At 38.5% G+C, this 26,397-nt stretch overlaps 1 protein-coding gene across 1 annotated transcript; it reads left to right on the forward strand.

Annotated features, from left to right (window-relative positions):
* The first annotated feature begins 35 nt into the window (after positions 1 to 35).
* On the forward strand, positions 36 to 26,217 carry npepps (aminopeptidase puromycin sensitive). Its single transcript, XM_015007680.2, has 23 exons — positions 36 to 392; positions 8,229 to 8,313; positions 8,515 to 8,592; positions 8,686 to 8,807; positions 11,326 to 11,433; positions 12,902 to 13,102; positions 13,338 to 13,434; positions 13,515 to 13,548; positions 13,947 to 14,061; positions 15,068 to 15,232; positions 16,213 to 16,317; positions 16,397 to 16,457; positions 16,547 to 16,656; positions 16,966 to 17,029; positions 17,724 to 17,863; positions 17,945 to 18,079; positions 18,682 to 18,901; positions 20,193 to 20,335; positions 21,182 to 21,238; positions 21,861 to 21,968; positions 23,303 to 23,458; positions 23,652 to 23,699; positions 24,832 to 26,217. The coding sequence occupies exons 1-23, from the start codon at positions 87 to 89 to the stop codon at positions 24,976 to 24,978; spliced, it is 2,805 nt and encodes a 934-aa protein (XP_014863166.2). The 5' UTR covers positions 36 to 86; the 3' UTR covers positions 24,979 to 26,217.
* The last annotated feature ends 180 nt before the right edge of the window (positions 26,218 to 26,397 follow it).

The following is a 26,397-nucleotide window of genomic DNA, read 5'->3' on the forward strand; positions in this document are numbered from 1 at the left end:
GTCACTTCTCTTGAACTCGACGCTGATTAAGTGAAGTTGTTTGGGCTGTACAAGAGCGAAGAGTAGCGCTGAAAGGGTTTCAGTTCATGTTGCTGCTCTTCGGACGCACGGTTCCGCTGCTTTTCACGCGTACAGTCACCAGCTACTGTCCATCCTCACTCTCGAAGCCCAACTTAATCAATTCCGTGTTTATAAAAATCGCAAAGATAAACGGCGCTACTACACACAGTTCCTCGTTCAGCAGCGCAAGCGGCCAAAATACAGGAACCATGCCCGAAAGAAGGCCCTTCGTGCGGTTACCTACTGACGTTTGCCCCGTCAACTATGGGTTGTGTCTGAAGCCAGATCTGATCGACTTCACCTTTGACGGCAAGCTGGAGGCACAAGTGGAGGTAAGTTGCTTGGCTTCAGACATGGATGATGTTGTCTGAGCCTGCCAGGCAGGGATTTTGTTATGTAATCTGACCAGCTAACGTTGCCACTCGCTAGCCAATTTATCGTGGTTCACTGATCACGAGTAACTGTTCACAACTAGCCCGCTAGCTGCTGTTGTGGGTGTGTTAACTGAAGGTCGCTAATGTAAATCTTTAAGCGTTTCGCATTGGCCTGAAAAGCAGCAAGAGACTTCTGTATATTATTAATTGGCTAGTCACTAAAGCTAACACAGCTGTGCAGCAGACCTGCACTCTCATGTTAGCATAGCCTACCGTTTAAATATCTCCTAAGTTAGCCTTCATGTTAAAAGCGTCTGCCTGCAAGTCTAACGTGAGACCAGTTTAGATCACCTAACAACTATATCTTACTTTAATAATTATTATTACTGCCTCAAACAAGCCGAGGTACAGCTAGCTAATGCTGTCAAGTGTTTGCTAAATCATGGCAACATCGTGTCGCTCCCTCCCACTCGCTCTCCCAGTCTGTCTGACAGTTGCCCGTTGTAACAACAGTTAACTTGTACAAAGATGGGTAGTATCTGGTTACAAATACTCAGTTAATTTAGTTTTCAGTTGTTTATTTATATAGCGCCAATTCACAACACGTCTCAACGCACTTCAATTCAATCATATATACATTGCAGTTGATCCTACTCGTCAAACAGTGCATTGAGTTCAGTTTATTATTCAAATTAGTTTCAAATGTTTTCTATCTGAGGAAACCCAGCAGATTACATTGTGTCATTGACTTTGCAGCACACTCTCTTATCGAGCAAACATGTAGTGATCGTGAGAGGAAAAACTCTTGCAGAACCTGGCTCAGTGTGAGGGGTCATCTGCCAGGTTGAGAAGACAGGGCAGATGCACAAAAAAGAAGCAGAATGACTGATGTACGAATACTTTTTAAATGCATGTAAAAAAGTTAATTGAAGGAGAGGAAGAATGTTTAATTGTTGGCAGAATTTTCTCAGACTTGATGCAGCTTATAAGGATATAGAAAGCATAAAGTTAACAGTTGAAATAACAGAAATTATTGCAAATCGGAGAGTTATTGAAGGAGATGGTGAGGTTGCCCCCCCCTTAGAATGAGGCATGAACGGACCAGAGCCAGGGACAACCGTCTTTCCGGACTGGATTCCCCCATGACAGTTCGGGCCGTGCGACTTTAACATAAGCATTCTCTGTAGTCCTTATGTTATTTTCTGACTGCTGAACCTTTTGTGCCACTTGGAGATAAAGAAATTTAGTATTTATTTATTGTCACTGGAAGTACTTTTCCTTATTTTAACACATAAACACCATCTTCTTTAAGTATTAGTTTCATAAGTTTAATGGTAAACAATTTGATTTGGAAATATTTTTTCTTCCTAAATTTATTTTGAAATGTTGTTTTTATTTTAATCTTTAAAATATTACAATTTTGACATAACTTTATATTTTGTTTATCTGACATCATTTTTAAATGTTATGATCAGTTACTCCAGTACTTCAGGAGCCTTTTTGTGAAATATGTTTTGTACCGTTGAGTAACTTGTTGGACGGCTACTTTTTATTGGAGTAAAAATATGTTGACGTGATACTCTTTCTTCAGTTACACTACCCATCTATGATTAGGCTGTTTAGGAGCATAATATGTACGTATATCCCTAAAAAAAGATGCATAAATACCACCAATAAGTATAAAAAACTATTTTGAGGGTGCTACAAGATTATGTTTGGCTAATGGCTGTTTAAATTAACGTATTTGTTTATGTCCAATCTCTCAAGAATCATAATTTGCACATAAGGTTTTTTTTTTTCTGGCAGCATTTTTAAATATTACATGAGCTGTTATCAGCTATGCATTACTTAAGTAGCTTTTTGTACCAAATATTTTTTCACTCTTAAGTAATTTCTTGGACGGCTAATTTTTACTCATCCTGGAGTAAAAATATGTTGACATGATGGTACTTTAACTCAGCTACAATTTTTGGCTACTCTACTTAACACTGTGTATATTATAATTCTGTACAACCCAATGTATAATTAAGAAAAACAATCTTAATGTAAAATAGGCAACAATAAAAAAAAAAAATCAGTAGCTCTACATAGTGTGCACTTCCGCCCTTTGTGTGGCCACCAGCATATCAGCCACCTGTGCAAACATGTCCCTGCTTGTAAACTCTCCCTCACTGCACATTAACAGAACATAATTCAAGACTCGGCTCATTATTTTCTTGTATAAACGTGGATTTGCAAAAGGTACTACATATAACTAGCTGTGCCTTGGAAATGTAAATATACTTGTTGAACTTCTACACATTTTGTCCAGTTAACACCACAAACGTGAGTGTGTTTTATTGTATCCTGTGTGATAAACCGACACAAAGTAAAACAGTAAAGTAGTGCATCATTAAGTGGAAGGAAAATGCATCATTTTCCTTCCACTTAGACTTGAACTTCCACAAATTCAAGTCTAAAGATTTTCATAGTTTTGTAACTGTGTTGCACGATGTTAGAAAATCTGGCTCTTGATAAATATTGAGATGATAGTCAGGTATGGAATCTTCTGTCCTCTTTCTCACCAGTGCTTCCATCACTTGGAAAATATTAGCCAACAATTATTGCCCTCCAAACAGAACTTTGCAATATGAATACTGCGCACACTGAGAGGATATGTTGTATATTTTGCGACATGTTGTGCTGTTTGTATTCAGCATTTGAGATGTATCTTGTATTAAAATTCAGCAAAACCAATTGGCTTCCAAGTTCCGTAATTATTAAATACATTCCACCTCTGTGAAATTAAAGTCGGAAGTTTGTTACCGTGAGTCAAGGAACCCACCGCACCGTTGTGTAGACACAATGTCGCAATGTTGGGTTATAAAATGATATCCCAAGTTTGGAAGGTGTTTACTGAATGCTGGCCGAACAACCACCCAAAAATAGATCATTGCACAATTGTGAACATAGTAATTTATGGTATCCACCTAAACTGACAGGCTTTGCAACAAGAGCATAACTCAGAAGCAGCAAAGAAATTATTGGTGACTGTGGAGGAGCTGCAGAGATTCAGTACTGATGGGACGATGGATACAGGTCAATGTTGGAGAAAACAAAGCAAAGACACTGGAGGCAGCAAAATACCAGACTTTAAACAATCAAGAGAGTATTCTTGTGTTAAAATACCCCAAAGTTCAGATCCAAGCATTGCCAGGATTTGATTATTTTTGCTTGAGGACACGTCCAGCTAACATGACCAAACATGAACCATTTTGTAAAGTAGAACAGGCAAAAATGTCAGTCTCTAGACAAGCAAAGTTGGTAGAAATATACCGTAAAAGACTTGCAGGTGGTTTTACATGGTAATGACTTGGTGTTGAGAAGAGGATGGTCCATGTTGTCAAATATGTCTTCCTTTGTACGGTCATCTCCAGAGGTTCCACAGTAGGACCCAGCGCGTAGTCAACTTTATCATCTTGTTCAGCTTTCAGGGGTTTATTCACACCAACCATATTTAGTCCGCTTTAAACAAACTTTAGTTCATTTGCCTAGAAAGTCCATGTTGTTTGGGGAGATGTCAATGTGCAAACAAACTCTGATGCTGACCAAAAAGTGAACTCTGGTCTGGCTAAAACTTATGTCTCGATTCAGTTGAAGTAAACTCTGGCAACACATATGTGAATGCCAAGCGGATCGGAGACTGCTCCAAAAGTAGGAAGCGGTCTATAGTGCATGGCATTCTGGGTAAATGCAACCAAAACAAAACGAAGCATGAGTGTAACACACATGGTCTTTTACCAGCACCAAAAGTGAAATCCTACAACCGCCAAAATCTGACTACTCCATTTTTGTTTACATTTAGTGAAGAAAGAAGTTGCACATGTTGTGTTTATGTGTTCAAATGTTGCAATGGAACCGGATCTACATGACTATCTGATGTGAAAACATGTTAAGTTACTGGCTGTGATCCTGCTACTCCAACAGATGACGAAGTGGTTACACAATCCACAAGACTATAGAAGAAATGCTGTATACAGTTGGAAACGCTAAAGGATTTAAAGTACAAGGAGTACAGTCTGCTTTGTTTTACTGCTGCTTGTTTGACACGTTCCGGTTTATCCTGAAACTTAACCTTTGTTTTTAAATTAAGAAAGAGTTGATTGTTTCCACGCCATGCCACCAAGCCATCCACCTGCTCTCTGTACTCAATGTCTTGTGCATATATGATGCCCTTGACAACTGCAGTGTAATTCGAGTATGTCTGCAGATGGCAAGACTATGACTATAAGTGGAAGTTTCAGGTGTACAGAGTGGAAAGGAGTGGGCAGAGTACTGTCCCTTGTGGTGCTCCTGTTTTTTATATTGCAGAATATTTTCAAAGCAAATGTAGTGCCACTGTTTGACAGTAGATCTGGAAAAGTTTAAATTTAACATTTTAATGGAATATGCATTTTATTTACCAGAAGTATTTCACACTCATGGAGAATGACGTTTCCTGTAACGTCAGGAGGGAAAACTAAGCACATGTTCATAGTTATGGGCTGCCGATCAACTGGATCATCAGCAAGTGTGATCACAAAAAGCCCAAACAATGTTTGGGTTTTTTCCATGGTCAACCTGCCACACTCTCAAAGCACGGCAGTTGTTATGGCAGCAGCTTACTTGTTTAAAGGTGAACAGTAGTTGCGTTACAGGTGTTTTCAGTAATGATGACAGGCTGTGCAGCCAGTTAGAACTGGTTCCATGAACTTTATCAAGTCACGACAGCCCTCAAAATCACCCGTGCCTATTGGCATCATGTTTTCCCCTTATAATTTTGCAATTTCAATCATCGCATCCTCACCTTCGTGTCAGTAATTATTGAATGAGAGGCTGCCTAACTAGGCTGAAAGAGCGTTATTGGGATGTTTATATTCTAAATAGAACCGCATAAAGTGTATTTTGCATTCCACATCGGACTCTGGACCGTTTCTCTCTCCTATTCAACGCCATCTTTTTTGTGTATTAACGGCTCCACTTATGACCAGCGGCGCCCTCACTACAATACAAAAAGAAGTTCGTAGCAGACGTTATTAGCTACATCAGTTAATTCGAAACGTAAGGAGCTTGTCGAGTTCTTTATATTTCAAAACAGAACCGCATGAAGTGCATTTTACCGGGGTTTCTTTGGACCGTTTCTGTTCCCGTTCTTGATTCCTGGCTCTGGTTAGGGATGACCAGTGGCGCCCACTGCTGGACGGCGGCCAAACTGCAACACAAAAAGTAGATCTTTCTCGACAATTAACTGTAAGTCGATTGATTGTTTACAACCCTATTAGCAATTGTGACCACTTTTTAAAATAAAAGCAGTATATTCTTATTTTTATTTTCCTGGTCTGTGGTTCAAGTCAACCTGTTGTATTCTCAAAACAAAGTAGTTACAGCAGCATATCAGCTTAAGTAAAGGAGAACAGCTGTTGCGTTGCAGGTGTTTTGGGTAATGATGACAGACAGTTTGTGCAGCCAGTTAGAACTGGTACTTGAAAGAGAAAGCACACATTGAGCATCTGTTTGCTGTGTACATTTGATGTTTCTCACCATTACCACACGTCGGGAGGGTCCTGCTGGGCTTGGTGTTATTCAGTAGCAGTCATAGTTGATGAAGTATCACATGCTGCTGATTTCTGATGCTTATTTTATTTTAAATGTTCCAATTTGAGTCCCCGTCACATCTCCCGTTTGATTGCACAATCTGCAGTTGCACCAGATTTTGCAACAATCAGATTTTGTAATTCTAAAACCAAATTTTTAAGAAGCTGGACTGAAATCAGATGGTCACTTGTTTTGCTATCACAAAATGTGGATATATAGACAAGAGGCAGTTTAGAGAGGGAGGCGCTTCCCTCTCTAAAGACACTGCACACTATCACTTATGTATATCCAACTGTTGGCAAAGTTTGAACATTTTAAATGTCTTTTCAGGTTTAAGCATCTGCCTTCACTCGCAAACTGTCCTGAAAGTTGATTTCAAACACAGGAGCATCATTCCTCAGTTTTTACAAACCTTAAGAAAAAAACATTTTGCATAATCTCTCTCATTTGAAAACGTCTTGATAAAAGCATTTATTTTAAAATTAAGTTTCAACCCTGGTTCAGTCCATGTCTTGAAGTGAGACGTTTGCGTTGCATAAGGCCTCAGCGGGTTAACGCAATGTGCTCCAAAGGCTCAGCAGTCTGTCTTTCTGCCTTCTGTCATGTTTCATAATTGCAGCCGGTTTTCCGCCTCGTCAGTCTCAAGCTGACAGCCGTGTCAAAACTCCTGTGCTACAAACTGTCAATGTCACTGTTACAGTGCACCAGTGTCTGTTTGCCCCAACAATAAATTCAGTCCTTTCTACTATTTTTTGCATCACAATTTAGAACGATATGCTGCAGTAATCCTCAATTTTTTCCATTTAAGACTTTACAAAGCAGTGCTGCAACAAAGACTTCCACTTTTCAGCTTGTTGTCATAAATTATTAAATGATTCTGTTTTATTATTTAACTTGTTTTACAAAAAAGTTAAATTTTTCTAACTTTAAGGTTGGAAATTTAAGTAATAGTCCTTAGATGTTGGATTTCTGAGTAATAAAGTTGGAGGGATGTTGTTTTCTGTGTTTTAGTAAGTGAGTAGAAGGGCAGAAAAAGAAAGGGAATGCAGTAAATGGTGTCTGATGGTCGGGAATTGAACCCAGGAGAGCTGCATCAAGGTCCATATCCTCCATATATGTGGTCACACAACTCCAAAATCCAATCTGGCAAACAACGTAGCAATGGCTGAAGTTATATTATCTTGCAGATTTAATCATTGTATTGCTAATATTGTTGACATTATCACTGAATGAAGCTTTGAGCAAATCTATCTGCGTTCCCAACTTGGAACTGGAGCTCATTTAAGTGTCATTCTGATTTATTACTGGATTCAAGTTTAAGTTCACTTCTTCCGGTATTTGTTCGCTGTCACTATATCATAAATCAATTAATGCCAACATTTTTTCACAAGCCTGAGTACCACTGCAGGCCCTGGTTCCACAGTTTGAGAACCATGGACCATGTGTGTCTTTCTTTTGCCTTGCTCTGTGCTGGATGGGGTGGGGAATGGCTTCGTTTCCAGCTTTTAAACATTTAGACACGTTGGATGTGTTCCAGGCTCTGATCCTATTTCAGTGCAAAGTGCAAGATTCAGACAAAGTTTCATTTACACTTTGGGTTTCCTTGCAAGCTGGATGTCTGAAAAAAGTTGAGCTAAGTAGAGCAGAACTAAACTTTTATAGAGGGAGTTTTATTAGGGCATCCATATTAAGTCTATTGCAATAAGCAGTAAATCAATAAATTACTAAGGGGCGGGGGTTCATGATTGAAAGACTCAGAGACACAATGAAAACAAAATGTCTAACAAAAAATGGTTCAGAACTTCAGTATCTATTTTATTTGTTTTTTTGTTGTTTTGTTTTTTGTTTTGGATATTTAAAATGTCTTCCAGTTACAGTGTCAAATGTTTGTTGACAAAGCTCATTGAGATTCACAACTCATTTGTGTGTGGAAAAAAAAACAAACAAACAAAAAAAACGGCTCATCCCGCTATCTACTGTTTAGAACGTGTTAATTTACACACTATTTTTGGTCTGGAGGGCCTTCCATAGTTAAAGGCAGGCCATAGTTAAAAACAGGCTGCATGGGTGAACATTTCTCACACGTCGCATTGCGCGTAGACACAAACGGCAGCCATAAATCATGTATGTCTTTGACATTGTGAGTCTGTAGATTAAACTGTTTTCTGTCAATATTTACAGGTCATACAGGCTACAAATCAGATCGTGATGAACTGCGCTGACATTGACATTATCACAGCTTCCTTCGTACCAAAAGGAGCAGATGGTGAGGGTCACACTTTCAGTTTGGCTTTTCCTCCTTCCTTTTGTCATGTTACTGCCCTCACTAAAATATGGTGTTGACCTCTTTCACCTCTGCGTCAGCTGACTGAAAAGTCACACTAGTGTCATTTTTTCCAAGTCATCAGCCTTCCTCTCTCTCTCCTTCTTTCTCTCTGTCTGTGTTTCTCTGTTTCCCTTGGTTTAGAAATCAATGCCACAGGCTTCAACTATCAAAACGAGGATGAAAAAGTCACCCTGTCGTTTCCAAGTTCCCTACAGAAAGGTATGGAGGGATTCTGCCTGTCAAAGAGTTGTTCAGAAAATGTATAAAAAACGAGAGCAAATAGCTGTGCTCTTTCTGTGAATGCCTCCACAGGTTCTGGCACGTTGAAGATTGAATTTGTGGGGGAACTGAACGACAAAATGAAAGGATTCTATAGAAGTAAATATACAACGGCTGCTGGAGAGACCCGGTATGCAGCTGTCACACAGTTTGAGGTGAGTGGATGACGTCCGCAGGATTGGAGAACGCAGTAGGCAGATTTATTGTTATACTCTCAATTTGGTTGCTATTGAAGAAATAAACTTAATACAAATAGGTGAGGAAATGTGTTTTTATTTCTTTATTGTACCACCTAGATTTTTGGATATTCTGCTTTCAGGATGAATCTAAAATCCAATAAAACAATTACAGATGAACCTAATGTGTTTTTCTCTAAACGTTTGAATTCACACGTCCAACGTCTCCAGGAGAAATTATAGTAACCAGTGATGTTGCTGACATCAAGGAGGGCAGTGGTATCAGCCAGTTTGAGCCTTAGGTGGTGTGTCAAGTCCAGCAGTGTGAAAAGCGCGGTCCAGGGGCCATTTGAGGCCCTTGAAATGGTTTTGTTTGGCATCTGAGCACAAGTTAAGACTGGTTTAACAAATGTTGCCAACAACATATAAAATGATTGGTGACCGATGAAACTTGGAAACTTTTTTTTCTGTTAATAAGGTGTGACGGAGTATTAGGGCCATACTAAGAAAAAAAAATGACAGTAATATTACGAGAATAAAGTCATACAAGAATTGAGTCGTAATAATGCAAGAAATATTGCAGGAATTAAGTCGCAATAACGCGGGAATAAATTTGTGATATGACTTCATTCTGATATGGCTTTATTCTCATAATTTACTTTTTTTCTCATCTTCCTAGCGTGGCCCTGATACTCCGTCGTAATACGGCAACAGTCCGAAGCTCCATCTTTTTGTGTTTTTGATCTTTAATTATATTCAGGTTTTATAAAAATTTTATTGAGTCGGTAAAACTTAAAAAAAGTCTCAAACAAATTTTAAAATTTTTCATTTCATTGATTTTGTGTCCCAACAGCTGTTTAAATTTGCCAGTTTTGGCCCTCAAGGCAAAATGTTTTGACGGCACTGGTCTAGTCAAAACAAAACTGCCTAAACTTTGTAAATAATACAATGACAGCCCTGAATTACCTGAACAAATTAAATTTATTGCCATAAAGCATTGTTATTGTTATTATAACAACAAAATGTACCCACATTTTCATCCACTTGAGACAGAACTTTTATCAGATGGTGAGTTTAATGTTCCAGCTAAATGTAAAAACCTTCAATAACAATAGGAGTTTACATTGAATATTTTCCTAATTTTCAGAGATCATATTGCACTGGGAGGCAGCAGATATTTTCCCCCCAACAGCACCTCTAGTGGTCACAGTAAGCATTACAGTTACTGCACTGAAGCTCCAGAGATCTCACGGTATGCCAACTGAAATAAACAAGGTGTGATGACTTAAAAAATGAAAGTGATGGCATTCGCCCTCAGGGCATGTCTTTCTCCTTTATGTTTCCGTTAAAGCGGCTCCATGCACAGGAAGGCGCTGGCGCCGCTTCTTTACTGGTTCTATAAAAGAACTGGTTTGGTTTTCTGGAGCCTGAGAAGCAACTCGTTAAATCTTTCACAATCTCAATCATCTGATCTTTGATCAGTAAACACAACAATAAACACAACATCTAGGGCAAACGACACCTGGGGAAGTTAACAGAGTTCATCCTCGAAAATGCTTGAATTTCAGTCTGGTGTTTTCAAGGTTTGGAACGTGCTTGATTTCTGTATGAAGTCTTGAAAGTGATTGATTTTCAAACAAATGCTTGAAATAATAAAGTTCAATCAAATGCTTAGTTAAAAGTCTAAATTTGGAAAGCCTTACAGTTGAAACCAGATGTTTTCATGCACCTAATATAAAGGCACATTTTTTCTCATTGTCTGAAGTTAAATCGGACTACATTTTAATTGCTTTAGTTAGAATTATCAACATTTGCTGAATGCCAAAAAAAAATTGTGAACATTTTATATTTTATTTTAGATTATTTATTATTTTTAATGTCTCAATTTATTGATATGTTTAATTGAAATAAAGGTTGATGATTGAAAATGGCTGATATTTTATACAATTATCTTCATAATTATGAATGATATGACTGAATAATAAAGTTTTAATTTCATATGAGTCTATGGATAATTATTGATTAGTTTTTTGCTTTAAATAAATGAAATGCTGCCAAACTGGTGCTATGACCTTTTCTGTTTAATCCACAGTTTTCACTTCATGACACTATTTTTTTCATTTTTAAGCAGTTATGAGGCACAGTGGCAAAAGTTAAACTTATTCTGTGGCAGTTACTCAACAGGGTGTTGCTAGGCAACCAAAGACTGAGCGAGTTGCTAGGCAACCAAAGAGTGAGTGAGTCAGTTGATTCCGCCAACTTTGCTTCTGTCAAATTCTGTTAGATTTATTATCTATTGATATTAATCACATGTTTATCGGGATATATTGTTATGGATTTATGATAAATGATACAATAAGTGCCCGCCCCCCTACTTACCAGGTATTTTCTTATGTTCTGTTTTTCTTTTATCACCCATCCAGTGACCAACTCCCTCCGAACTGAGCAACGTCTTAATAAAACTCAGGTTTTCTTAATTTTTCTTCCTGTCTTTCAGGCCACAGATGCCCGCAGAGCTTTCCCCTGTTGGGATGAGCCCGCCATTAAAGCCACCTTTGACATCACTCTGATAGTTCCCAAGGACAGAGTCGCCTTGTCCAATATGGTACGTCATCTGTTCACACCTCATTATCAGAAACTCCGGTTTCCACGCCTCCCCTCCCCAAGTCGCTCTCTGCTGCCAACTTTCTGACATCTGTGTTTGTCGTCCTCTCAGTTTGCATAACATTAGGCAGACGGACGGAATTTTCTGCTGCAGGCTAATGCTATATATACGTGAGAAATAAGTTTAGTCATTGGGTGTCAATCTGAAGTGAAAGCATTTGTATCTACGTTTAATCAGCAGCCACTATCTGTTGGAGGTTATATATTCCACCACACCCCTCATAGCTAACATTTCACCTGATGAGTGCTGGGTAAATAAATCTGGCCCTTTCTGAGAAATGAGTAAAACTAGGAGTTTGTTAGTCACAGGAAGCTTTGACTAACAAAGCTAACAAGTAAGTCTTATTTCATTTACAGCCTTTTGTTAGGTATGTATGGAGTTAATTTCTTGCCAAAATGTTGCAAAATAAAACATTTTATAAACTGTTCCAGAGTAGAAAATTGTCTGTCCTTCGCATAAGAAAAAATTCACTCATTATCTTAGGCTACATTCACACATCAGACAAATGCAGTGGGTTTTTTCCCCCCAAATTGTTACCCAAATCTGACTTTTTCATGGCAGTCTGAATGGTCCAATTCAATATTTCCTATGTGGTGCTAATTCGGATACGTATCCGATTGCTTTCAAACCGTTTGGAGTCTGAATGGTCATGTCGCATTTTCCTCGGCTTTCATCTTTTTTCAACAAGAAATTAAACCCCAAATATTTTAATTGTTTTGAGGGGGAATCAGGCATTTGCTCTGGTGGCCTTAAGTTGATGTCTTTAAATCTCTTTTAAAATCACAGTTTTACTCCCTTGACTTTAACATGGTATGAGGCTGACACCAGCTGTCTTTATGTTACAATTGTGTGTAAAACTTTGTCAATATTCTGCTAATGTTGAACAAGAACACATTTTCGCAGTTGAGATGGTTACATTAATAAGAAACGCAATTAAAATCACACATGAATACGTTTGTTTGCGTGATAAGTCATTAAAACATGCTATACCATCACCCTCCAACTACTTCCTGTTGTCTTCTTTGTGGTTTGCACCAGTGGCAACATCCTGTTGTTGATTCGTGACTCGTTTGATGCGAAAAAATTGCTGTTTTGCAAAATAAATCAATTTTGGTAGCCAAAAACAAAATCACCTCATCTTTGCCCCAAAACCTTTTAACGAAAAACAAGTTTGTTTGTTTTTTTGTTTGTATATATTGTGTTTCCATTAAGCAAATTTATTTGCAAAATGTCAGACTGGGCAATTATATGGTCAATGGAAACACAGCTAGTGTCTGTTCCACTTGTGCTTAAATTTAAGCATAAGTAGGTTTAAAATTCTGCCTTTAATTTTTGTCTCTGCCTTGTTTTTTCTTCTTTGTGTTGTTTTCAAAGGTGATATATTTATGTCATGGTTTCCTCTTTCCAGGATGTCGTTCATCAAAAGCCATACCCAGGTGATGTAAACCTCGTGGAGGTAAAGTTCGGCACCACGCCCATCATGTCCACGTACCTCGTAGCTTTTGTGATCGGTGAATATGACTTTGTGGAGAGCCAGTCGTCAGATGGCATAAAGGTACGCGTCTACACGCCCGTCGGGAAGGCAGAACAAGGGAAATTTGCATTGGAGGTAAGAATATTATGTTGGGAATTACACCAATCGAACGGGTCCGTTCGCTTTATGTTCTCTTTTAATTTTACTAAAAATCGTGACTGAAGCAGCAAATAAATTAAAGGTTACCAAAACTTGCATGACGGTGTTTTTATCCTGCCATGTTTTGTATATGCTTGTTAGTTTTTCTCATTTTCAGGTGCTGACAGTGGACAAAAGTCACTATAACAGGCTTTTTAAAAATATTTTACAGGTTGCTTGTAAGACCTTACCTTTCTACAAAGACTACTTCAGTGTTCCTTATCCATTACCTAAAATTGATCTCATAGCGATTGCTGATTTTGCTGCTGGTGAGTAGATACCAAACCTAATCTTCTCTGAAGAATTTAAAACATTTAGAGTAAAAGTCGGTTTTCTTTCCGTCTCTTAGGTGCCATGGAAAACTGGGGCCTTGTTACATACAGGTGAGAATCATTTATATTTGGATTGTAGTAAAACATTAATGGTATTAACGTTGGCAGTGTTTTAAAGCCTGAGGCTGAAACTACTAATGCAGTACCAATTTTAAAATGGTTTGTTGGGGTTTTTGAACTGTGATACTATTAATATGACTTAATTAAAACTATAACTCTTCAGAATATACCAATCGCTCATGAGTGTTGATCACCGATACGGATCACATGGATTGGCTGTTAATTTTTTAATGTAGTTATAAATTCTACTGGCTTTGTGATCTGGCAAAAAGGAACCATAATATCACGTTACTTTAGACAAAACGTACAATACTGACCAGATTTAAAACAGTAAGGCTGTAAATTTTACAGAAAGTCAAATAAATCTCCCAGCTGATGTTTGTTTCCAGGGAGACTGCACTGCTAATCGATCCGAAGAACTCGTGCTCGTCATCCAGGCAGTGGGTGGCGCTAGTGGTTGGACACGAACTCGCCCACCAGTGGTTTGGAAACCTGGTTACCATGGTAATAATCCAGAACACTCACTAGTAACTTTTAAAGGGAAACACCATCTCGCACCTACCGAGGTGATTACAGCCAACTGAAACTAATGGAAAATGAAACTGAGAAAACTTTTTTGCTAACTGAAATAAATAAAAATGGCAGTTAATGGGAGGAAATTTATAGGTAACTAGAACTATATTGTATATTTATGAAACTAACTAAAAAATATTACAATTATAGACGTAATATGCTTTGTTTTTATGTTTATGAATCTATTTAGCCTTCCCAGCTGATGTGAAATTGATATTTTCCTACAGAAGTAGTTTTCACAGTTCAGGGTGATGTCAGCGCGCCTAGAGCTGCCATCTTTGAACATAATGTTTTCTAGCTTTCAATTCAAGTCAACAAAATATAAGGGCCAGGCTAAGATTTTATTTTTTAAATTACAATAATGAAGTCATAATATTAGAAAAATAATGTAATTTTAAGAGAAAAAGAGGAGTGTTGAGCATTTTGGTACAAGTTTTACCAATAATACTTAATAGAAAAACTTAATAATTTGATGTAATGTGTTAAAAGATTATCAGTAGCCTTGTTTTGATACGATTGTGCAAACAACTATGTCTATTTTTTAATAAAGAATCACACTGACTGAGCTCGATAGTCAAGTTTTTTTTCTCAATTTTAAGACGTTTTTTTTCTGGTAAAATGTCTTTTAAATCTTAATTATCATGATTAAACAAATACTGTCCCTTATACTCCGCCATGCAATTCAATGAAGGGATGATTGAAATAAAGGCCACCTTTTGAAAATATTTTCTGTGACTTGTAATTTCTCTTTTAGAAAAGAAAGCAAGGGGGAAAATGTTAAAATGGGATCCAGTATGAAAGAATTGCAGGCTAATTGATCGCCCTATGATGCATATCTCTTTATAGAAGCTCATAAAGTGAAACTTAACCCAATTAGCCCGTTCGCTTGTGCAGCTGTTCATGGTCGACGTTCCCCTGTGTCTGTGTCTGTGTGCAGGAATGGTGGACTCACCTCTGGCTCAACGAGGGGTTTGCCTCCTGGATCGAGTACCTGTGTGTGGATCACTGCTTCCCAGAGTACGACATCTGGACCCAGTTTGTCTCGGCAGATTACACCCGGGCTCTGGACCTGGACGCGCTGGACAGCAGCCACCCCATCGAGGTAGGAGGAGAACCAGCAACCGGACGGGCTTTATTCTCCTGGGGAGACCGTCCATCAGGACTGCAGCTGACCATTATTTTATTAATCAATTATTCTTACAATTAATCGATGGATCGGATAAAAAAAAAATTGGCACATATGCACCAGCATAGCATTTCTTTAGTGAATATGAACCGGATGAAGCTAAAGCTATGAGGGGACTTGAGGAGTTTTGGTTAAAACATATTTATAGAAAAAATGTTTACATTTGCTACAGTTTTGGCTTAATTGCTGCTCTGAATATGTTGGGGGTTTTTTTCAACAAATGGCCTTTTTTAAGTCTGTATAGTTAAGTTAGCGATTAATCGATTGCTAAAGTAGTTTACGATCGTTTTAATAATCGATTAATCTCAATTAATCAGATCAATTGTTTCAGCCCTTGTGTCATTAAATGGTTTGTCTGGAAGGTGATTATGAATCATAAGACATTTGGACTGAAATGATTAATCATATTAATCAGTTGCTGAAATAATCGGCAACTAATTTATAAATCGAATAATCATTAACTGGAGTATGGAGACTCAAAAAACAAAAATCCACTTGCTGAAAAATAAAATGCACTCGGAGCACCAATTAAGCCAAAACTGAACAAAAAATATGTACATTTTGCATTTAGGATGTATATAAAGAAAAAATAGTCTGTAAATACCCACAGCTCCTCAAAATGGTAAAAAAAAAAAAACAAACTTAACCAGATAAGTTGAACAAAAAGGATTGAGCGTTTCACATTATTTATTTGCTTCTTTTAATGCATTTTTAATATGGTCTAAAGAAGACTTAAAAGAAAAATCCACACAATGTGGCCTCTTTTAATGCGATTAATTGCTAAAATAATCAATCGATAACTAAAATAACCGTTAGCTGCAGCCCTAGAAGACATTGTTTCGTTTTACTTCATCAAGGGTGAAATTATCGTGACGTTTTGTGGCTGTGTGCTTCAGGTGAACGTGGGCCATCCATCAGAGGTAGATGAAATATTTGATGCCATCTCCTACAGCAAAGGAGCGTCTGTGATCCGCATGTTGCACAACTACATTGGAGACGAGGTTGGTGGTCTCCAACTCGCGGCCCGGCGCCGTCGCTGCACCAATCTATTTCAGTCGGTCTTTTAATGTGTCTTCACAGGACTTTAGGAAAGGAATGAATTCCTATCTTTTGAAGTTCCAACATAAAAATGCATCAACAGGTAAGACCACTCAGTTCGCATTGTGTCCAGCTGGAGTTATTTTAAAATGGCCGCCGCTCGTTGGTCTGATTTTGGGCCGTTTTCCACAGAGGACCTCTGGGATTGTCTGGAACAGGCGAGTGGGAAACCCATTGCTGCAGTGATGAGTTCATGGACCAAGCAAATGGGCTTTCCAATCATAGTAGTCGACCAGGAACAGGTGAGTCGTTTTATTTAATTTAGTTGATTTATCTGCCATCTGGAAATGCACTAAGTAAAAAGATGTGCCTTTTTTTCCCTCACTGTCTGAGGTTAAGTCTGACCAAACTTTTCTTGTTTTAAAAATTAGAAAACTTTCCATGTTCATTGTTTTGAGATTATTTTTGTAATTGGTTTCAACTGTAGCAGTTATAACATGTTTTGAACCTGATTGAAATGAAAATCTCTTGGTAATTTCTTCACCTTCTGTCTTGCTACTGGTGTGATTTTCCACTGTCTTTAAGTTGCTGTCTGATGATGTCATTTGCAGCAAGGTGATGACCGAATCCTTAAACTATCGCAGAAGAAGTTCTGTGCCAGTGGGCCACATAATGGTGAGCTCTGGCTATTTATGAGTAATAATCTGTTATAGTTGTTTTGTGGTTTTGTTTCCATTTCACCGTTTTTGTTTTTTATTTTGGATATTTAAAATGTCTTCCAGTTCCCAGTGTAAATGGTTCTTTATAAATCAAAATTTGTTGATCTTTGAGAGGGCGTACTAATATTATTATTATTAATCTACTTGGAAAAAACAATATTACAACATTGTTATTTATTTGAATTTATAGTTTAACGCTTTGAAATTGGGCCTCTGTCTCTTTAAGAAGCTCTTACTCTTTGCGACACGCCACCTTCAGGACTTTATCACAACAATGCCCATTCATTATACTGTTTACAGTTTCCCTTTGTAGAAAATTTTCTTTTTTTAATGTTTTCTTAAATCTGAAGTGCTTTTATTTTTAAACATCACCCTGATATTGAAAATATCTCAAATTGACTCCTGTTCACAAAGTTACAGCTTCTACTATGAAGAATGTTGTGATTTGCTAATTAACCAATTCTTCGGATTAGTTGAGTACGGTGCGTTTACTGATCGGGGAAAAATCCGACTTTCAAGTTTCAGGAGTTGAAGTTGGGTGATTTCAGTTACCAGCTGATTTTTCTGACCATTTATGTTCTTTGGACTTCACTCAAAGATTATTTATCCTTTGAGTGAAGGATAAATTCTCCACCCTTTTTGTCGGACAGGTGAGGATTGCCCCAGTTGGATGGTGCCTATCAGTATTTGTACTAGCGAAGACCCCAAATGCTCCAAACTCAGGATTTTGCTGGAAAAATCTGAGACGACAGTGACTCTTAACGGCGTCGGTCCGGATCAGTGGATCAAGGTGAGCTCATGTTGCACATTGAGCCCTGAAAACACAATGTAAGGATGTTTTCCAGCTGTAACGCATTCATTCTGTTTGCAGATCAACCCTGGGACTGTCGGCTTTTACCGGATCCAGTACAGCTCGTCCATGCTGGAGAGCCTGCTGCCAGGAATCAGAGACCTCAGCCTCCAGCCTGTGGACCGACTCGGCCTGCAGAATGACCTCTTCTCCCTCGTAGGTCTCACTGACACACACATCCTCTCTAAGTGAAGTTCATACTGAGAAGAAACGCATTTCAGATCCATGTTGAGATTTATTGAACTCCTCTGTTGGTGCAGTAAATGTTCTCTTCTACACCAATACAAACAGGGCTGAACAATGAATCAAAAACATTACATATCGCAATAGACGCATGATCAATATCAATTTATAATGCATCATTCAAATCTACATATCGAGAGGAATTTTGTTGCAAGACTCCAATAAAAATAAAATGGATAAATAAGTAAATATAGAATATTCACTGAACTCCAATCCAGAACCGCACAGCATTCTGGGAGATGTAGGCAGAGGAAAAACTTTAGCTGCGAAACCTTTCAGTCTGCCGTTACCAAAGTTGGTGGAATCGGCTAACTCACTCACTCTTTGGTTACCTAGCAACCCATTCTATGGTTACCTAGCAACAACCTGTAGGTTGTAATGTGAAGAAGCTGAACTACTTTTTTTTAAGAGTCTAATTTCCCTTTCTGCTCGGTGAATAAAGGATGCAGCTCGTCCATGACTCCTTCCGTTTCATCATTTGGCGTTTCTGCTCACTTCCTGTCGTGTGGCTTCAGTCTCGTGCAGGAATGATCAGCACAGTGGAGGTGCTGAAGCTGATGGAGGCGTTTGTCAACGAGCCGAACTACACCGTTTGGAGCGACCTGAGCTGCAACCTGGGAGTGCTGTCATCGCTGCTGTCTCACACGGAGTTTCACGACGACATCCTGGAGTTCATCAGGGACCTGTTCGCCCCGATCGGCCTGAAGCTGGGCTGGGACAGCAAGCCAGGCGAAGGTGAGGAGGAACCATGAAATTACATTTAAACCCAAATGCTTGTTATTTCTTTCCTTCTTAATAACATTTAATTTAAATAACACTTTTAAAAATAACATTTCTCTTGGCATGTTTGTCTTTTATTTAATGAATCAAATATTTGGCATATTCAAAAGTGATGCTAAGAACACACTTTTCATTAGGGATAAAAACAAATCTTTGACTTTTCTATTTTTTTACGTCTGAGTGTTGGGGCCATAAAAAAAATAAAATTATTAGAATAAAGTCATAAAATTATGAAAATTAAGTTGAAATAATGCGAGAGTAAAGTCTTAATAATACAACTTTATTCCCATAATTTCATAACTTCTTGAACTGTATTTTCCACACTATAAGTTGCACCTTCAATGAATGGCCTATTTTAAAACTTTTTTCATATATAAGGTTCATGGAATAGACGTTACAGTTAGGGTTGCCACCCGTCCCGTATTGAACCTATACGGGACTCGATTTGGTCCGTACTCTACAAAAGTGGTCCCCGAGTAACTTGTATAGTAGGCTGCCCCAGTCATTGTTTCACTCGCAGACCTGCAGACGACCTGATTATCAGGTCTGTAGGTAGATAGGCCAGTCAAACTTTATTAACAAACCAGCGTTCCGACAACTATCCCAGCATGCACCGCGTGGTTCTTCTTCTATGGCTGCTTACCGTAGTTGCTACACCTGTTGTGGCTCAATATTGGTCCATATATAAGGCGCACCGGATTTTAAGGCGCACTGTCGGCTTTTGAGGAAATTGAAGGTTTTTAGGTGCGCCTTATAGTGCAGAAAATACAGTAATTTTATTATTTTTACTTTATTTTCTTAGTGTGGCCCTAAAACACCGTCGTAATATCGTATCTATATTTTATTGATGTTTAGTTTCTGTACATCATATGTAAACTGGTAAACAAAGTTCAACATCAGTGGGAGAAAAAGAGGGAAAACTAAAAATTAATCGGATAATTATGCAAAAATGAGGTCTGACATTTTGAACTTAACCATTTTGACCAGTTTTCAAAAACGAACCCTTGTGACATCAACTTAAAATTATTTTTCCAGAACAAAAATACTAAATATCAAATCAATCTAGTCGTTTCATTCTTAATCCATGTTCAGGTTATAACTTAAAAAGACAAAAAACAAAAAAAAAACGTTTTGTTGATTTTATCCTTTTTGTTATTGTTCAAATCCTTCCAAGTTCCGAAGAATAATTTCTGCAGCTGCTGAAATATTTTCCTAATTTCTTTCTCACATGTATTTTGGACTTCAGGCCACCTGGACGCCCTGCTGAGAGGGCTGGTTTTGGGGAAACTGGGCAAGGCGGGACACAAACCCACACTGGAGGAGGCCAGACGGAGATTCAAGGAGCATGTGGAGGCGAAGCAGGTTCTGCCTGCAGACCTGAGGAGCCCGGTAAGAGAGGTTTAAGATTAATGCAATAAAGGGGCATGCTGAAAGTTAGATATTTGGTTTTTTTTGGGTGGCATTTATGGAAAATGTAGAGTATAATTTCCTATGTTGTATTTTACAGGACTTTTCTTGTTGCAAGGCAACAGTGGTCCCTACTGAGCCACTGTGCAACCATTTTATTCACAAAATTAATGTTTTACTCGCACCTTAGGAGAGTTTAGAGACCAATTATCCAAACAGTCATGATTTTAGGCTGAGGCAGGAAGCCGGAGCGCCCGGAGAGAAACCTGCAAACAGGAAACCTGTAAAATCTTTTTACTCTTTTTACCCTTTTGTCCCATAAAGTTTTTGTGTCTCTGGTCGTGAATGTTTCAGTAACTGGACCCATCAGGACACACATGTTCTGTACCAGTCTTAAAATGCTCGCTTATTTTCTCATCTTCGATATTTCCTTCGACCAAATCAGATATTCTGTGGCCGGTGACAGATTTCTCTCCATTTTAATGTCGGTGGAAATAAAACTCGTTTAGAGCCACAAATGTCCCATGTCTTTTGACAAATATCTTTTTAAAGCACCAGGGTTTTATTTCTGTCTTTAGGATATAAAATAAAGGTAAACATTAAAGAGGATGGAGAATTTTAAAAAATCATATTCCGATGTAATGACATAGACATAGTTCTTTCAGTGTCATTGTTTGTGGAAATTCAATGCAGATATTATCAGAAAAACATTAAGCAGTTAAAAATGTGCAATTTGACAAATGAATGATTAAAAAGGGAATCATCGTTTGTTCCCCAAAGTCGTCAACATTTAATACTGAGTCTTTATCTTCACTCTCTTCTCACCAGGTGTATCTAACGGTGCTGAAGCACGGAGACGGCGCCACATTGGACACGATGCTGAAGGTACGCCGGTTAAAAAAACATTTCTGTGTCAGACTTAGTTCTTTATAGTGCCTGTTTCCAGGACTACAATGAACGATTATTTGTTATTGATTAATCCACGAGTTCCCAAACCTTTCCACACCAAACGGCTTTAGCTTTTGGTTCGGGACCTAATTGCAAACCTATGGACAAAGCTTAAAATTATGTAAAGAAAATTAACTTTTAGAGTAATTTTTATTCATTATTCCATCATTTTTATATCCATTTAGCATAAATGCTGCTTCATATCTTCTGATTTTAGTTGACTACAAGTTCTGTGGCGGAAAAGTTTACCAGATATATTTTTCATCAAAATCCACTCTTTTTTTAATTATGAGAAAATAAGTAATATTTCATATTAATCACATTAAATGTTATTTTATTCCCTCAGTTCTTCTGGTTTTTTCCAGTAGTGTTCTCCACATCCGGGTCGTCTTGGTCTTTTTCTTCTCAGAACTTGTTTCATTTTCTAGCTTGCTATTCTAGCACTTGTTGTCAGTCAGCTGAGAAACGGTGAACTGTGATATAGAGACACAACTCTCAGAAAGCTGTGGATTATGAAAAGTTTTACCATTCTCTGTGTTTTCTCTGTTTGCTCCTGCAGCTGCATAAACAAGCCGACATGCAGGAGGAGAAAAATCGCATCGAGAGAGTTCTTGGCGCCATCTCTGCTCCCGATCTAATCCAGAAAGTCCTCAACTTCGCCCTCTCGGTACACAAACTGTTTTTGTTTGTTTAGCTTCGTGCTTCCGAGTGTTTTAGTTTATCAGTTTGTACGGAGGAGAAAGGAATTTAACGAGAAATCCTTCCTTTTGTTCAGTATTTAGTCCCTGTCCCTGATCTCCTGCTACATTAACTGACAGACTGTTTATGTCCTAGTCCAATCCCGCGAATCAGCTTGATGTATTTTTAATAGAATCTGTGAAAGGATTCCCTGGGTAAACTGGACTCTATGCCCCATCAAGCACACATTGATTTGTTGTTTTAATAAACGTTTTTTCTCAGCCGTCAAAATGCCAGAACAGTCATAAAAATGCCAGAACAGTCGTCAAAATGCCGGAACAAAGTCATAAAAATGCCAGAACAAAGTCATAAAAATGCCGGAACGAAGTCGTCAAAATGCCAGAACGAAGTCGTCAAAATGCCGGAACAAAATCATAAAAATGCCGGAACGAAGTCGTCAAAATGCCGGAACGAAGTCGTCAAAATGCCGGAACGAAGTCGTCAAAATGCCGGAACGAAGTCGTCAAAATGCCGGAACGAAGTCGTCAAAATGCCGGAACAAAATCATAAAAATGCCGGAACGAAGTCGTCAAAATGCCAGAACGAAGTCGTCAAAATGCCGGAACAAAATCATAAAAATGCCAGAACGAAGTCGTCAAAATGCCGGAACGAAGTCGTCAAAATGCCGGAACAAAGTCATAAAAATGCCGGAACAAAGTTGTAAACTTAACTGCTACATAAAAAAATTAAAAAGAGAAATTTTGAGCATCTTGTGAAGTTATACTTTGGCGTTAGTTTTAAAAAGAGGAAATTCTTAATTTTTTAACACATCAGCACCAAATTATTACCAGTAGCAGGACTTTGAAACGATTGTGTCTGTTTGGAAGAAAGAAGTCCGACTTGCTGAGCTGGTTTCGTCAGATCTTTATTCTATCAAAACGTTTTCTCATTAAAACAAATCTAAGCCTGACTTTAATAATCTGTTGTAGAGAGCAGCTGAAACACCAACCAATAAACTTTATAATGTTCAAAGCCTTAAGCTTGTGCAGCAGGAAATCGGCCTTTTCTGTGTGACCTGAACAGCACTGAAATACGTTACAAACTGAAGTATTGAGTCGTATTAAAATGGAGCAAGCATGCTAACGTTAGCCTAGCATTTATTTGACTTAATTCCCACTCTGAGAGTCTGGACAGACACTTTTAACTTCACCTGTTACGTATGACACAAACCTCCTCAGCTGTTGTGTAAAAATGTAAACTGGATAACTTGGTATTTGCTTTTATTCCAACCTAACTTTTCGTTGTGGATGTTGACCCGGGCAGGAAGAGGTTCGTCCCCAGGACACGGTGTCTGTAATCGGAGGGGTGGCAGGAAGCAGTAAACAAGGCCGGAAAGCTGCCTGGAAATTTGTCAGGGACAACTGGGAGGAGCTTTACAACCGCTACCAAGGAGGCTTCCTTATATCACGCCTCATCAAGGTAAGTGGAAAACTGATTTTCATTTGCTGGAAGCATGAATGAAAATCATGCTTCCAGTTGGACGTCTACAGTGATTACATGTATGGAACGGCATCAGTTATTTGAGATAAAATGTCTTCCTTTTGTTTTTTTATTGTAGCAAATGCTTTTATCCTTCTGCTTTCCTGAACATTTAAGTTGTTTCTCTTTGCAGCTCACAGTCGACGGTTTTGCTATTGATAAAATGGCTACTGAAGTCAAGGTGAGACTTAACCTATTTACTTTTTATATTCTTTGTGAGCTTTTGTCCAGACAAAATTGCAGATTGTCGACTCAAATATTTAAGCTAAACAAACACGTTCAAACTTCAAAACATCCGCCCAACTTTCCACCATGAAAGGGAACCTGTCATGCATAATTCACATTCTGCATGTTTTTGTATTTCCATTTGGGTTTTTACTGCTTCTAAAACCAGCCCAAGCATTTAAAAAAACACCCAGCTGGTTTTTAATATTTTTTGATTTCTGGAGGTTTTTGAAATGGCATTGCACCTCACTTAGTAACCCAGCAAAGCCTATACTGTTACCTACCAACCCCAGCGGAACTCTGCCCGTTACCTAGCAACCCCAGCAGAACTCTGCCCGTTACCTAGCAACCCAAGTTGAGCTCCAGTCAGCTGGTTTTAGGATAGAATATGCTTTATTGGTCACCAAGGGGAAATTGCTTACTTCTTGTCTAATTGTAGTAAATATAAATCTGTTAGTGACATATTTATGACATGTGACATTACAACTAATTTAGACATAGCCTAATAAATTAAATTAATAAAAAAAACAAGTATGCACATGAAGATATTGCCGCCTTTCTGATATAATGGCCTGTGTAATTTTTTTGCCAAAAGTTTTTTTTTTTTTCTTTTCAAAACTTACTTTTTGAAAAAAAAATGACTTGTGCCATAATTTTAGGAAGGTGACAATATGTGAATCTAAATCTATAAATGAGAGTTTTACCGCTGTATGCACTGTACAATGGCTGCTGGAAAAGACAAGTGTTTTATTGTTGACGTAAAATCCAGAAACTACTTGCTGCATCCTAGTTGTGCAGGAGACTCCACTTCTGCTTTTCAAATATGTCCGGTCGCATAATTTTGCATCTGTTTGGAGGCATTTTCATTACACATGCAAGTGTAAACAATGAGTTCTGTTTGGATTTAAAGTGACAGAGACCGTAAAACAGCTCATTCTGAAAAGAGCTCAAAATATTCAGACGTGACCACTGATTTTCTGTAAAAAAATTGAAACAAACATGTTTTGTAAGGAAGCATAACAGACCACCGTTCATAAACATCAGGCTGCCTTAATCTAATTAAAGGCCTTTGTGTTTTTCCTTTGCAGAGTTTCTTCGAGAGTCACCCCGCGCCGGCCGCTGAGCGCACCGTGCAGCAGTGCTGCGAGAACATCCTCCTGAACGCCGCCTGGCTCAAGCGCGACGCGGACGACATCCACCAGTATCTACTGCAGCGCAAGGCGCCCCCCGTCTGAGCCGCCCGCCTGCTGCATGCGCTCCCCATCCCTCCCTCCATCCCCGCTTCTCCTCCTCCCATCATCATAGCCGTCTCGCCCACGTCCCGGGACTTTATATCAGACGGGGAGACACGAGTAACTCCTAGCTTCCTTACTCTGAACTGTACAAAAGAAGAAGACAAAGCCAAGGATTGAACGGAGCTTCTTTTTTTGTTTTTTGTTTTTGGAGGACGAGAGGAGTTGAGTTTAATGAGAAAAGTCCATTTAATCAGACCAGGAATGTAGGTTTGCTCCCAGTCTGTCCATGACCAGAGGACATATCCATCGTCAGCCGTCGGTGTGCAACGCTACTAAAGCTGTGCAGATGCAGCAGAACCCGGCCGGTCCAGAACCCGCTTCACGTGCCCCAATATGCACACCTTCATCCATCCCTCCATCATAGCTGAGAAAACTGTGAACCCAACTCCTTCTGCATGAAGTGTCATTTTTCAGCTTTGATTACTTCCATTTCCCTTTTTTATCCTCTTTATGGAAATTGGTGACTTCAGTTTCTCTTTTTATTTTTTCTTCCTCATCCTGTCTCCTCTTCCTCCTATTTCGGGCACTGTGATTGGGTGAAAGCTGAGCGCGTCTGGACAGAGGGAGCTTCTTAACACTAGTGTGTGTTGTAGTTTCCAACAGCACTGATTCTTCACTGCTAATAAATTGTTAGGACGGGGGCAAGCAGCGCTAGCATGGTACTATATTGTAAACTGTTTAATGCAAGCATTTTTTTCTTATATTCTTCTAAAAGAAATAATGAAACTATTCATAAATCATGTCTCCACCCTCCCTTCATGCACCTAAATCGGTTTGTATAGTTGGAGTCAAAGAAAAAAAAAAATATTTAATCGTGTTTCTCTATCCGCTTCCAGCCATTAAATGACGATTCAGGAGTTTTTTTTATAAGACAACAGATGCAGTGATTTATTTAAGTGTTTAGATTGTCTTTATTCCAGGAAAAAAAAAGAATAACAACATTTATGTTGTATTTTATTCTGAAGGGACACCAGGAAACTCAGACTTGTCTTGATGGGACGGATTGATTTCCAGTTTAACTGTCAAACTGGGCAGCCTTAAAGCAGCCAGTTGGTTTGCAGTAAATATTAAACCCTAATGTGGTGATAATAGGTGACTTCCACTCAACATGAACTGTATCCAACATGGCAGGATCTGCAGACTTGTTAAAAAATATATATAACTATATAAAATTTCCAACTTGATGTGTTTTTTTTTTTTTTTTTTTTTTTTTTGGGTCTTTCAGCTTCTGCTTAGCTGCGTTTCCATTACAAATGTGTGAAAAACTTTATCAATATTCCATTAATGTAAAAAAGAACACAATTGCGTTGTTTCCATTAAATGAGAAACACAATTAAAATCACGTCAATAAGTTTGTTC

This window comes from Poecilia mexicana, unplaced genomic scaffold, assembly GCF_051168715.1.
Source record: "Poecilia mexicana isolate PSO_F unplaced genomic scaffold, ASM5116871v1 scaffold_1, whole genome shotgun sequence".
Taxonomy (NCBI): Eukaryota; Metazoa; Chordata; class Actinopteri; order Cyprinodontiformes; family Poeciliidae; genus Poecilia; species Poecilia mexicana.

Bases quoted from the DNA above. Each gene is read 5' to 3' on its own strand.
- npepps (XM_015007680.2), top strand. From the start codon at position 87: ATGTTGCTGCTCTTCGGACGCACGGTTCCGCTGCTTTTCACGCGTACA. The intron at 13,549-13,946 runs GTGAGAATCATT...GTTTGTTTCCAG, and splicing joins TGGGGCCTTGTTACATACAG to GGAGACTGCACTGCTAATCG. The intron at 14,062-15,067 runs GTAATAATCCAG...GTCTGTGTGCAG, and splicing joins TTGGAAACCTGGTTACCATG to GAATGGTGGACTCACCTCTG.